General features: G+C 41.9%; 1 protein-coding gene across 2 annotated transcripts in view; it reads right to left on the reverse strand.

Moving 5' to 3' along the window:
- Positions 1-14,801, reverse strand: part of LOC144711998 (glycoside hydrolase family 2 protein) — a 29,546-nt gene that overhangs the window by 13,837 nt on the left and 908 nt on the right. For both annotated transcript variants that reach the window (XM_078586176.1, XM_078586183.1), the window contains exons 3-7: positions 14,126-14,365; positions 4,841-4,987; positions 3,782-3,860; positions 2,832-3,015; positions 1,234-1,299 (exon numbers count right to left, since the gene is read on the reverse strand). In XM_078586176.1, the coding sequence (XP_078442302.1) occupies positions 1,234-1,299; positions 2,832-3,015; positions 3,782-3,860; positions 4,841-4,987; positions 14,126-14,365 (716 nt within the window). The remainder of the gene's footprint in view (positions 1-1,233; positions 1,300-2,831; positions 3,016-3,781; positions 3,861-4,840; positions 4,988-14,125; positions 14,366-14,801) is intronic.

A 14,801-nucleotide genomic window follows, 5' to 3' on the forward strand; every position in this document is an offset into this window, starting at 1 on the left:
AAGGTTTGGCAAAATAGAGTCCTCTCCAAGGGAGGTCAATTGGTGCAATTGCAATCGGTTCTCTCAGCAATCCCCATCTTCTATCTTTCAGTCTTTCAGATGACCGCGGGAGTGGGAAAGTGTTTGGCGGGTCTAATGAGAAGGTTTTTTTGGGGAGTAACTGGACCTGACGCACATAGGGTGGTGTCTTTGGGCTCCTTGGAAGCAGTGTGTAGACTAGTCCATGAGGGAAGATTGGGGATTCAACATCTGGAATCTGTGAATGTGGCTTTGTTGACCAAATGGGAGAAAATAATGGTGAGAGCAGAGGACGATCTGGCGGGGAACCTCTTGACGGACATGTATGGCTCAGAGCTGGCTTGGGAGAGGCCCTCAATTCGTGTCCGAGAGGAATCTCCATTCTGGAGAGGTCTGAGACAAGTTTTCTGCGGTATTAGTGAGTTTTTTGAATCCAAACTTGGGCATGGCTCTAGTTTCCAATTTTGGACAGATGACTGGTCCAGGAAAGGTATTCTTAAGGTGGAGTTCCCACGACTTTTCGCCCTCACACACAACCCGCAGGCCACAGTCCACGAATGTCGGGATGGAGCGTGGAATCCAATCTTGACTGGGGCACTATCAGAGCCAAGATTTGCAGAGTTAATGAGTTTGCATCAGAAAATCATATATCTCAAACCCTAGAACAAGTCACAGGATGACTGAGCATGGTGCGCAACACCCTTTTCAGTACAGTATGTCTTCACATGATTTGTCACATCTAGTGCACAGTAGAAAAGACAGCTAATACAGCATCATGTTAAACATGTGCAATTGAATAATAAAAATTAAAACTTCTTCAAAAAATTATTTCGGACGAAGTTTTTGTTTTTATCCAATTGCACAAGTTTTGAGCTGTAACTGATATCAAGTTTGGAGAACAAAAATGTACATAATAAAGTTCAGAAAATATAGGTTCAACATGCCATTTCAGGGAAAGATTTCAAGTGGAAAAATCCTAAGAAGCAGATAAGAATTTAGAGGATGAGACAATTTTAAAAACAGACCTTCTAAAATGCATATAAAGAGACAGAAAAAAAAGTTTTTTAGGATACTGATAAATGACATTGACCAAGCTGGCTCTCACTGGTTGTATAGGTTGATATACCTATATTATTGCCTCCATAAATGCAAATCAAAAAGTAAAACCAAACAAAAGCAAGTGAATGGCACGGAAAAAATTAGGGAACGATATACCTGAATATCAGCAGAGATGAACCCTTCGCCAAGTCTTGATAGGAAAAAAAAATCATCAATGAACATCTGCATCACCAATAACAAGAAACTATTGAATTGATCACAAACAACACCATTTTGAAAAATAGATGTGATTGGACAAGCTGTGTGTAATCTTAGTCCGATGAAAATTACAGAAATATGACCAAACCCCAGTTTTCAAAAGAAAATGACTTAAACTTGAAGTAGTCATTGTCCTGCCTAAATGTAGAGAAAAGAAGTGGCGCCCTAGATATCATCTATAGCTTTCAGCAACTTGATAATAACTCAAAGTGTAACACGGTACTAGAGTCCAGATTCAGCGCTCGATACCTAAGTACAGCATGCTGTTGTTGCAGAGGAATGTTGACGACGACAGCCTGCCTAAAAATTTTTTAAACAAAAAGTGGCACCCTTGCTATAATTTTAGGTTTTAGCACAGTTTAAATGCAAAAATTCTGAGAGTGCCAAACTAAGAAATCTTTGAAAAAATCCACAGCTTCTAGATGCTTGAAAGCTGTAAAGAATCTCCCTCCCAGTCAATCATCTCCCCGGCTGCGGATGCCCGCTGCTCCGGCCTCCGGTCTCCTCGACCGGCTTGATCTTTAGAATAACAACCTATCCTCGTTCCCCGCTATACTTGCTCCTTTAAATGATCACTCACGTGCGGGTCCCGCACGTGTCTTAACTGATTTTCTGTCTCTTGCATCGTCTCCGACCCTTGTGTGTGAGGAACAAATTGATAAGTTCTATGCAATGAAATACAAGAGGAAACACAAACACAGAGCAGATCGGTGCCCTGTTGACTAACGCCGTTGACCAAGAAGTTACTAAATAAAGTCCCGAGGGTATTTCCCTATAAATAAGACGGAGGTCCAGGTATGAAAGGGGGATTTTTCATGAAAGTAACTCGGCAGTTACGTCGGGAGGCCGAAGCAGCTGGAGAGAGTTCGACAGCTGATCGGAGGGAGGAGCACGACTCGTCGGGCCGCCCAAGAACTAGGAGTCACTAGAAGTCGGAAGATTCGAGAGGCATCGTCAAGATCTTGGCCGATCACGGAGGAGCAGCCTCGGGGTGAGAGTATCCCGATCCGCGAAGATCTGATCGGAAGAGATCTAGAAGTTGTAATTTCGAATTCGGAAGACATTAGGGAAGAAATAATGAATTTCGAACATTGATACTTCTACTTGTATCACAAATCAATACTCCCCCCTTGTCGATTCAGCTTGTCCTCAAGCTTGAAGTTAGGAAAGCTCTTCTGTTTCTACTTTCAATTGGTGTATCATCATAAATGAAGGACAAATAAAAGTTCATATCTGATAAACCATAGGGCCAACTTCCGTATTTATGGGATGATATTTGGTTCATGTTATGAGTTGAACGAAATTTATCCCAAATGATGCCTCGAAAGAAGGAAAAAAACAAACTAGGATATAAGTAATAGCATGGATGAGTGTTCAAGTTTCGTGGAAGAAATACAAAGCTGAGATTGTCTCAGAGAAGAATTTGGAAATAAAAGTATCACAACAAGATATGAACTATTTTTGATAAATGGAGGGGGGGCTAAAGAAAATATTACATATGGTTTGGACAACAGGAGCACATCTCGATGAATACCAGACAACCACCAATGATCTTGATCTTCCAAGTATGATCCATCACTAAATCTCATCACTTGAACCGCAAGAATATTGTCTTTTCCGGACTCAAAAGAATAACACCAATCTGTGATCTCAAACTCTGCAGGAAGCCGACTGTCCTGGCTGTCAAGGAAATGCAGGATAGTTTGTTATCAGCTAACATTAGGGGCTAAATTTCAAGAAACTATAAAGAGCGAGAGAGAGGAAAGAGAGAGAGATGTGCCTGGGGCCATAAAAATATAGACTTTACAACCGCCCTCAAGACAAGGAAAGATGTCAAATGTTCCATGCCAAACCTAATGAATGGCTTAGTGAAGATGTGATGTCTGCAAACTCATCATAGGAGGAAACAGAAACAGGGAAATGAGTGAGCTTGAAACTTCTCACTAAGTCAAGAGCGACTTAAATGTGCCTCTTTAGCTTATGGACAACTGTTTGGAGATGTAGATTTACTCATTAAATGAATTTTTATTGATTCAAGGACGAAAGGAAAAAAATACATATAATCAGAGAAGGCAAATGCAAAGGCTAAGAGAAACCATAAGGGAAATAAACATAACAACCCCCACAAGCAGGAATATTTCAGTCATAATAGCTGATATTGGAGCGGAAAGAGGACTTTTTGCACAAAACTATATATGTAATAAAATAAACAAGTAAAAGTCATTTGGTTGTCAGCATACACCAACTATTTGCAAGGTTTCTGGCCTTCCAGACAGAAAACTTAGGAGAGCGTACTACTTAAAACGAAGCAACAACAGAATTGTGGAACCACGTCTTCATAGAAAAAGAAGAGAATGAATAAAAAGGCTTTCGGTAAAAATATTGCATGAAAATTTGGTAAGAATAATATAGAATACATGACTATACCAAAATCTTTAAAACACACCTAAAACCAATTTTCACCCCATTCACCCACGCAAAGAATGCCGAGTCAACAGCCTCAAAGTGCAGTAAGATCCGACGCCCTGCATTGTGCATGAATGTAAAGGCAATACATGAAGTCTCAAAGCATGTAAATCGTTCATAAGTAAACGTGTTAGCGAAACAGTGGTTATCATTTCCTATATGATAAAAATACATCCAAAACTTCATTTTTTCTGATACAATCAATAAATGAAGAAGCCTCAACAAACTCTGAGATGGCATCAGCTTGGAGCATCTGTCTTTATTTGGACAATTGGATAACAATTTTATTTTGATAACCACAACAGCGATACAACTGTAAAATGAACATTTTTTTAATCATATGAGGGCCCAATAAATATTTCTACAAAACTATTTGAGTTAAGACCAGTCCAAAAATCCGAAGGTTATCAAGTAGACGTTTTTTTCAAAGAGCTGTACTCTATTTACAGGAGATTACTAATTCATGAAATTTAACAGGAGCCAGGAGGAAATAAAGTTGTCTGCCATTTGCCTTTTACCTTCAGCTTTCTCATTATTACTAGAAGCTCTGGTAATTTTTTTATTTTTATGTAGAAACAAAGCATATCATGAGAGTCTTATATGTTTTGGTACACTGCCTGGGTATCAATGATTTGAGATCTGAAATAAGATGGATCGAGCATGATGGGTAGGATTCATAATTAATTCCAGGGGTCTTAAATGGAAGATCCTAAAAGGGCACAAGAGTAATAGATGAAAATCCTCTCAGAAAGGATATCCAGAAAAACAAATGTCCAAACAAGTGAAGGATATGTAAATTTGATGATGAACAGGTATAGCATTGATGCTAAGAACAAATTACAGCACGATGATTCACTTGAGTACAACAAGACAAGTGGATACATTAAAGGTAATGAAGTCACGAATTAATAGTTGCCTGCAATGATGCCATCTACGTTATTTTTCGAACAAGCATCTGTGCATAGAGAGCAATTTGAGAAGCTAAATATTTAGTTACTCAAAAATGCATACCAATGTCAGTATTGTACTAAGAGCATACCTTTCCATTCTGGAGGGATACGGAAGGAATGTCGATAGCAACCAGTTGGATTTTCAGAAAGAGCGTAGGGTGGGTTAAGAGGAAACGGATATACAACATTTGTGTAAATTGGACGGTCGAATCCATGCATCTGCCAATTTGATGGTACTGTTTCACAAAAAGTCTGCCCCCTTAGGAAAAAAGAGAGAATGATGCAAACTAAAAGACAAAAAACAAACAACAAAATTAAGACGCATACTGACAGATAACATAATTATGCATGAGCATCATTTAAATATCCTAGAAGTATTTTTTTATGTTCTGGCACTCAATTATGTAACACCTGGATATCTTTGCACTATTTAAAGACTGAATCTAGATAAGCAAGGCAGCGGCATCTCATCAGAGAAAGCAAAATGAATCCATTCAAGTTTTTTATGTCTCTCTCCACCCCGCTAACTTAATCAGAGAACAATAAGATTCAGGGCTGATCGGAACCTGTCAGAAAAGAAAACGTCAAGATTGATGAGAAAATTGTTGACTATGATACTATCTGTGACAATCATATTTGAACCTGATAGTAAGTACTTGTATTTGGAGATATTAAGTGAGAAAGCATAGCGCTCTAGAGAGGAAGGAAAATATTGACAAAGAGAATGAAGCCAGCTGAAGACTCGATGAGGTGGAGATGATCGCGGGAAGAGGGTAGTGTGATGAGTAAAGAGTATGGAGAGATAATGGAGACAGGGTATGATCTTAGCGGGCAAGGAGGAACGGAAATCCAACTTAACTTCTGGTCTGCATCCTAAGGGTGGCCAACATTTTTTCAAGGAATATGCAAAATACCCCTATGATGGGGCAGCGATTATAACAGACTATACAATGACATGACATCATTTCATAACAAAGAGTGTCTCTGAACTGATTCCATGGTCATATGCTGACATCTTTTTTTCCGTCAAGGCCTCTTTGTTATCAATCTTACTCCCGTCACTTTCAATAATAAGATTTTCTAGATCGGATTCAAATAATTGGGTAAGACCCGCATTCAGTAAAATACAGAGCCAGTAATATCTGTAGTCAGTCTTCCATTGCTCCCTAATTAATCCTTTAGCATGATGGGCCACATTATTAATTCTTTGTGTTTCTCTTTATGTACTTTGTTATTGCATGTTATTGGGTTATACCTGGACCAATAGGTCCATGTACCATAAAAGGGATTTATCAACTTTTCTTAAGAAAAAAGGGGATTATCAACTTTATAGAACAGAACTACATGCGTCATCCTCTTCACTTATCATGGCATCAGAATGTTGAATGTTCTTGAACGAGATTTGAGGTTTCACCAGCCCTCCTCACTGTCAATTTACTTCTAGTTGTCTTGTTGTGCCACATCCACAACAATATATTGTCTGCAACTTTCAAAGACTCTCAGAGATTATCTGGGTAATAGTAAAGTCATTCCATGGCCTCCTTGTATCCTGTAAGGGTCAGCAGTATTTTGATATGACTGGTATTGAACTGGTAAAAAATTCAAATCATATGCCAAGAGCTGAATCTGTTACCTCAGCCCATATTGTCTATATTCAATCCGAGAGCCCAAGCACTTCTTAGGAGATTCAAGGTCAAATGCAACCCGGACGCCCCAGAAAAGTCTCTTGCTCCCGCTTCTAATCCAATTTGGTGCCTTTTTTCTCCCCATTTCTCTCTCTTTAAACTGACCAAACCCCCACCTTCCAAAGTCGCCCAATAAGTCATCACGTGACCTAAACGTGGAGACTAAAGTGTCTTCTTGTATACATCTAGCTTGCATCTCTGGTAATCAATGGGGGGCAGAATAGTAACATATTTCAGCTTGTGGGGCTCACAATAAATTTCAACGCAGATATCAATCAGCTTTGACAGATCTCAGTGCTCAGAAATCCTTTTGCTTCGTGACAACAGAGAGATCCAGGTCAGAGATAGCTTCCTTAGTCTTGTCACATCATCGCTATAGTTTCCCTCCATCACTGGACCCCACTGTAGCTTCTGCTATTCTAGTTCTTTATCCTCTTAGGGCATTCCCTGGACATGTGAAATTTCTCAAGATCTGCCATTCAGTCACGTTATGTTTTACAGGGGTCTTGCCTGTATAGTGTCCATGGATAGGGGCTGAGTTGATCAGCGGTGACTGTAGAAGAATATCATCAGTGAGTGCGCTGAGTTAAGGGGTTGTGCAGAGGCATTATTTCTATCACTGGTTACATCTTTTCGGTTACACAAGGAAACAGAAGGCTAAGGTTCTCCTCCACATGGCCCTACATATCACCACATCCTTCCCTCCTTTCCACTCCAGGATTACGCCAAAAAGAATGCCTTGTTCACATCTTAGTTCATGTTAATACCAGTTACACATAAATAGTAACTAGAGAAGGCGGCTAATAAATACACCTTGGTAATGACTAATTACCCAGGTGGGTAATTCATAAGTTAAATGTAAAAGGAGGGCCACCATTACAATGAAAATTTGATAAAAGAAGTTCAGAAATAGAGTTAAATTAAAACGAAATAGTGCCTGACTAACAAATACATATTTGATTTCTTGCACATATGCATGAAAATCATTAGGCGTCTTCTCTGTATTCCCACTTTCAAGGAAATATGGGTTAATGCACAGAGGCTTCAATCTAAATGCATGATGAAAGGCCCATATATGCACCCTCATGTCCAGATCCGCCAAGCTTGTGCAGATCACTGTTTCTGTCCTGGGGTACATTCTCATGCTAGAGGATATTTGGCGTGTTATTGATCACTATAGTCTGGAAAAAGTCCATACTCTGCGGGCTGACCGATATTCATCAAAGCTGGAGTCTGTATCACTCATACAAGTGGAATGCTTTCCTTCTTGGTAATCTCACTGAGGAGCGATATATGGATATTCAACCTGTCTATAGAACCTCTCAAAATGAGCACCTAGCCAAAAACTGAAGAAGACACTTTCTTCATGGATTAAAACAATCCCTCCATACTGATTTTGGATGGTTGACTCAAAACTATGTGATGTTTGGGACACCAAAGCAGTGGCGATCACTCATGGTCCTTCAAGCATACTCATGGCGATACTATTCTGCTTATCTGAACGGCTGATATCATAGCTATTTGGATAGTATACTGCATGTCCCTATGGATGATCACAGTTATTGGAAGTTATCACACATGCTGAACAGTTACATCACAGGTTCCTGGTCGCCTGAATTGCCTGCTGAAATGCTGGGCCCCTGAAATTTTCCAGGACAGCAAGTCCCTAACTATTTTTCAGGTATAGCCAGTTCCTTTAAATCTTTGGGATGGCTTCTTCATACATCTAGATCAAATGATATCCTGAATAAAGATCAAGCTATGAAAAGTAGGTGGCCCAGTAGAATTTGTCCATCAGTTCCTCCATTGTACCATGACATGATTGATAGCCCAATAAAATACACAGAACCACCATGAATCATCCTTCTTATAGACAAGGAGTGCTGCTCTAAATAAGGAACTGGTATTCCCTTGTCCAGCATGGAGCTCACCAGGTCCTCCAAATTAGTCCTCTAGGCATGGGGGTAGCAAAATGGGCAACTGTGGCCATGTTAGGTAGGAGGTGGATGCCATGGTGCATCAGAGATGCTCTTTAATTGTTGGCAGTAAAGATTCTGAATTCTCTAAGAGGAGATGTTGGAGCTCTTGAGAGGAAACACCTGAAGAGGTTGCACTGCATGGCATTAAGTCCAACCCGATGTGAGAGCAAGACGGGTACTGACCATCAATAGATCCAATCTAGACCCACCTTTGAATGTCAGAGTTTGGAGTCCCCTATCATTTTCTGTAGAGTCCAGAGTACAGGGCCACTATACGCCCAGAATGACGTCTTGGGCACAAAATGGATAAGGTAAGAAATGGTTAAGGATGCTGATATTCTAGATCTGGAGATGAACGCCTATACAAATCTTGGTATCCATGGTTGAAGAACCACAAAGTACGCAACGTTCCTGCGCAGAGGCCTGCGTGCTAACTGTTCAGGATATGCCCGCTTGCTTGGACTTGGGATATGAAGTTGAGTTCGTAAGCGTGGACACCACATGCATCATGGGTGGTGATGCCCGTCCCTGATCTTTGAAGCCAAGGCTCACATGGTGCTAATGCCTGCTGGCGTGCAAGCGCGGCGGAGCAGGGCACGCCATGTGCACATGCTGCTGAGGACGCAAGTGCGGGGGCTACCCACCGTGCGTGCGAAGACTGTGTGCATGCGCCGCGGGTACTCCTTGCATAGGGACGGAACCATATATTGTCAAGTGACTACGGCATGATGCACAAAGTGCGAAGACAACCGCGGGGCACGAGGCACCCCTGTGGTTAGTACTGCGGCACACAAACGCCAAGGTTTGGGGCAGCGAGCATGGCGGTGCCGATGTGGACCAACATGGTAGAGGCGTCATCGTGGGTGCTAGTGTTGTGTGGAGCTCAAGGCTGGGCACCGAGCACAGGGGTGCTGCGGATGGACATCAGGGTGAGGTACGACCGATTGGTGGATTCGCCGAGGGCCGTGGCCCACAAGAGCGCAATGCCTGGCACGGGCCACGCTTGTAGCAGTAGTGCCTGCAAGCTGCGGTCCTCAAGGCACAGGAGCACCACTACCCAATGGCACGAGCTGCGCCCTGTCTCATTACTTTTGTATTGGCCTTGGGCCTCCTCTTTTGTAATGGCTACAACCTGTGATGTAATTCTGCTTATTATCATACAATGTCTTGATTGATGCTAAGGGCTTAGCAACTTTCTCTCCTTAACCTCCAAGCAATCTTATGCTGTCCAAAAAGACTTCAGCTGCACAAGTGAAGGCTGCTCAATGTTCCTGCCCAAGTGTTGAGGCCGACACGATTTTGATGCGAGCAGTGTCCTTAGCTCCAGATTTGACCGCGTGACAGCTAGAGATGGAGCCTTCCACAATGATAGTGACTCCCTTGATATATGAGGGCGATACGGACCTTGATCTAGGTTTGTATCAGAGAAGAGCAGATAGAGGAGAAGAATATAGGAACTAGGTTCCTAGGGTTGAAGAGTAAAATGGGAAATGTCAATGGAGAGGCCTAATGGAGGAGGCAGGGATCAACCAGGATGAACCGCCTGAAGATGTAGTGAAGTAGATAGGATCACGATGGATGGGGATTGTAGAGGTTGAATGGGATTTAGACGTCACTGACAGGAGAGACAATGGACTTCAACTTCATTCTTATTGATTGCTCTCCTAAAGCGAGGGCTTCTCTATTTAAAGATAATACATAAGGGCCAAACAACCAAGATGCCCCTAGTGGGCTAACATGATGAAACTAACAGTAGAAAGAGCGGGGATCGCATCAGATCAATTCAGTTCAATCTTCTGGGCTAGAGATGGAGGCTTCCACTATGATAGTGACTCCATCCTGTATCACAAGGAATTCATAAGGAGAGGTGATCATATGTAGAGATGCCGAAGGCCACATTTCTTGTCCCCATGAAAACAAAGTGCTTGCACACAGCATGCATGATATTTAGTCTCAGAGAGTTGAAGACATCTGGCAAGGAGTGCAACAGATTTGACCTTGAGTCCTGGAGTTCTTTGAAACCAGACTAGGGAATGGCTCGTTATCCGATATTGGATGGATGGCTGGTTGGCTTGAGGTACATTAAATGAGTTTCCGTGCCTATTTGCTCTTACATGGAACCCTCAAGCAATGGTTCAGGACTTCTGGGATGACACATTGAAACGCATTCTGTTGGATCAGGGGGTAGGAGATTTGTTGAGCAATGTTCGATCGGACCTTCAAGAGGGACACAAGATGGTTTGGTGTGGAGAGGCCCTCATTTTTGGTTCAGGAAGCCACCAAGAAGATCACAGAGGGCCCGTCAGATGAAGCGCCAATCACTCACACCTGCAGAATTTTATGGAAACAGAAGGCTCCCTTAAATCTGTGGCTTTCGGATGGCTGCTCCTAAGGAGAAACACCTTGTGACATGAGTTCTCTGGTAGCGACTATTCCCGGAAGCCTCGACAGTGTTAAAGGGTGAAGAAGACTGTTCTCGCCTTTTCTTTGAGAGTTCTTTCACTCAGATGATGCCGTACTCACAGAAGCTCATTGGGGTGGATGTTGCTTCCAACAAGGCCTGTTGGGACTCTAAACGAGAATGCATGTGCAAGGGACGTATGGAGTGGGGAAGGCTCATCGTGGTGCAATGGGCGACATGTCTACACCAAAATAAGGTTATGTTGAAGGGAAGGGCTGTCTTGATGGACAACATCCTGCATGATGTGGAGAGTTTTATTTCATATCGGTTTTGGAGGGAGAGAAGGGGGGAGGACCTATCTGGTCGTTTGTGTATTTCATATTTATTTACATTATAAGCCTTGGATTGATCTCAGGTGATCTTCCCCATTTTCCTGAAAAAAAGAGAGTTGAAGACAGTGTCAACCGTCACTCCCTCTTGCAAGAGGGCCTGGTCATGTGGGTCATGATGGTTCGTTCTCTTGGGATGTTGATGGGATGACCAGGGCCAGGAGAAACCATTTGGAATCACACCAAATACTGGTGGATCGACACGCCCCTAACATAAGGATGAGCCCCTCTGGCCTGACAACTGACCATGACTTTGAGAGCATTCAGTAGGGGAAGGCCATGCAGACTAAATAGTGTGCAATTTGTCACCCGCCATCTAGACCATGTCCCACATATTCCACTATGGGTTATCTTGACTCCAGCTACATTCAAAGATCGTAATGCTTTGAAAAAAGAACTTTCCAGAATGGTAGCTAATACATGAGGAAGGAAAGAGACTAATGATTCCACCTTGTCCCATAACTCAACAACAATTCATATTTGCTTTAGGCTCGACAGACGGCAATGTAAATTTGGTGTGTGTAGGTCTCCTAAATGTTGCAGAAGCTTTGAGCAAAAGTCAATCCACACATGGAAAGGATGCCATGCCAAGGTACACCAACACTGTGAGAGCTCACTCCATACGCTTGCGAATCACTATGAGTAAATTTTCCTCCTAGAAAATCTGGTTGACCTTGAGGAACTCTACCTGAAACAAACCAGGCAATGGGGTCTCCTTCGACAAATGTTGGTTGGTCTCCAGATTGCATGGTGAAGGAGTCCAGATCATTGTTCAGGTCCGCAGACCCTATAAACTCACTCCTGGGCTGGCTGGTTGTCCGTCAACTGCAGTGGCAGCTGGGGCTATTTCACACCCATAGTCTCCTCCACAGAGAAACTAAGGCCATTGTTCCAGAAGTTCCAGACCCTGATCTAGCAGATTGGCCACATCCTGGGCAAACACTAGGAGGTCTTGACCAGCACTTCTGAGGTAGGTCTATTACTGTCTAAATGTTGAGTAGAGCTGGCGTTCCTGTGGGCCACCCAGCACCTGACAAATATTGTACTTACTGGACCTTGCTCCAATACTAGATCAATGGGAGAAACAGAAAGATGTCCAATACTAGATCAACAAAAGGAAGAGAATCCGAGGTGAAGGTGGGCAGTGGTAGCTTCAAGAGCCGGTTGCCTCTCTGCACTCGACCCCACATCCTTTCTCTTCTGTGCTCTAGACCTCATTGTCCATTCTTCCTTAAGCTTGTGAGTTGCAGGGCCTGCCACTATCACATGCCTTGCTCCCCACACGTCTTCTTCTGTGTATAATCTCTATTATTGAATAGAATGCTAACCCCGTCAAATTGAACTGTGATAACAAATCTCTCGATGATATTGTATGCGATTCAACTAAGGACATCACATGAATCATGTGGAGGAAGATCACCATTTCATCAAACAAGAAGCAAGAGGCATTTGGGTCATTCATGTTGCAACTGCAGACAAGGGTCAACTAGTGGCATGATTTTAATCCATTTAGTGCACCAACCACTATTTGTTTTTTGAAGAAAAGTGCACCAACCATTATAACGGCTATATTTTTGTTTCTGATATGATACCAGAGCTCCAAGAGGACTTTTGTGTTTATTGTCTGTCTACATTCTAACTCTAACTCTTTGCAGCGGTGAGACCCCAGCACAGAGTCGGAGTATGAAGGAATAGTTGAAGAAAAAACATCTTGTCCCGGAGGAAACAGCTGAACCTTGGCATAGAAAGAGAAGATTATTTTGTACAAGGGATAGTGGAGAGATATTGGGGACGTTTTAAAACATAGTTTCTGATATAGGTATCTGTATCGGAACCAAATTTACCATGGGAAATCGTAGTTAAGCTTGACCAAAAAGGAAAATTCAAGAATTCCAAAATGTAAACGCATTAAAAGGACTAAGTAACCTGGTCAAATCTCTAGGAGGAAAAGGGAGGAAAAAGCCAATAGCGAGAATTGAGGAAGGTGATGAAGCTCTCCTCCCTTCTGGTCCCGGTGCACTCCCATGTCCAGCCAGCCGAGCTTGGAGGTAGAATCTCAATTTATCAAGGACAACTTCAAGAAATGATTACTCAAGTAGCCAAGATACTCTTCCCCCACCAATCACTGTGGATCTCAGCCTTTAAACGAATTCACCATCCGCAGACTTTGTAGCCGAATACAGCTTGCTCTGACACGTTTCTCCCCAAAAACCGATCTCCCAATCGATGCCCCCATCATATGCCTTAACTATTTATTTTACTTCCTGTACTCAACGGAAAGTAAGTAACCTCTTTATTTCTTGGTCACGTTCTGCACGTGACACAGAACGTCCTCTTCCTGCTATGATCATTGTTCCCTTATTTCTCTCGTGTACTTTCCTCCTTTGATATTGCTTCCTGATTGAGAACATGGCTCTCTTCCCGATTGGGAACAAACTCAGATTGCAATTTTGGTTCCTTTAGCTCCAGCCATCCTTATTTTTAACAAATTTGGCACACACCAGCTTCTGCACGCGTGCTTCCTATAGTCGATTTTCTCCCTTTTTCCTTCTTTGATAGGTTCTGGTACAGAACTGATCAGTTTCCCATAGCCATTTCTTTCTTTTCTCTTGCATTTTTCCTATTAAATACAACTTTCTATCCCCCTGCCAATATTTCAACATTCAAATACTCGTCCATCAACCAGAGCGAAGAATCTGGTTATATCATTTGACTTTTAGGAGTTTAAAAAGACAATAATCTTTTACTAATTAAAAAATTTACGGCATCAAAAAAATAGCGTCATTTCAAGCACAATCTTGACTCGGATACTCTTTTTTTTACGTATAGTAATTTTTTACCAAGGATTATTTTGTGAAAATAAAAAAGAGTGCAAAAGATAAAAAAATATATGGAGAATGGGGCTAGAAGATTTACTTGCCTGGCAATGATGCCCATGAAGAATCATCGAAACAAGTGTCATAGAAATTCTCAGGAGCAGCTTCAGGATTTGGAGCCAAAAGGAACTTCCAGTATCCACTTAGTGACTTGACGTAAGGCAAGTCTTTCACCCAGCGAGCAGCACTTTCAAGGGCATCATTAATAGCATCATCATTCCACTTGGCCTCAGCGGATATTTTAAGATCAACATTGCACCGGTTGTACCAATATTTCAAAGATCCTAAATGTTAGAGACATATCCATCAATAATTAGGAACATTATCAATTGCAGCAATTTTAGGATAAGATATCAATCCATGAATGAGTCTGTCAATTATAATTGCACAGGATGAAAGAATATTTTTGTAATATTTTTCCACAGACTGTTTTGATATCCCTTTGAGGTACACCGATTGACCTAATTCAGCAATCAGATCAAATTCGTTTACATTACATAGAATCATGTTGGTCGCTAGTTCTGATGGTTGTTGGCAAAGAATCTAGCTCTTATGACTAACGTAAACTAGAGTCATCAGGCATGAAAGAAATATTATGCTTATCAGAATAATGAGATCTTACCATAAAATTTGTAGATCCAGATAAGTAAAGGATTCAAAACAGTAGATTGATATTTGAGTATCGGATAATGGGGTCCTTCCCACAGCTAATTCGCAACG

This window comes from Wolffia australiana, chromosome 1, assembly GCF_029677425.1.
Source record: "Wolffia australiana isolate 7733 chromosome 1, ASM2967742v1".
In the NCBI taxonomy this organism is placed as follows: domain Eukaryota; kingdom Viridiplantae; phylum Streptophyta; class Magnoliopsida; order Alismatales; family Araceae; genus Wolffia; species Wolffia australiana.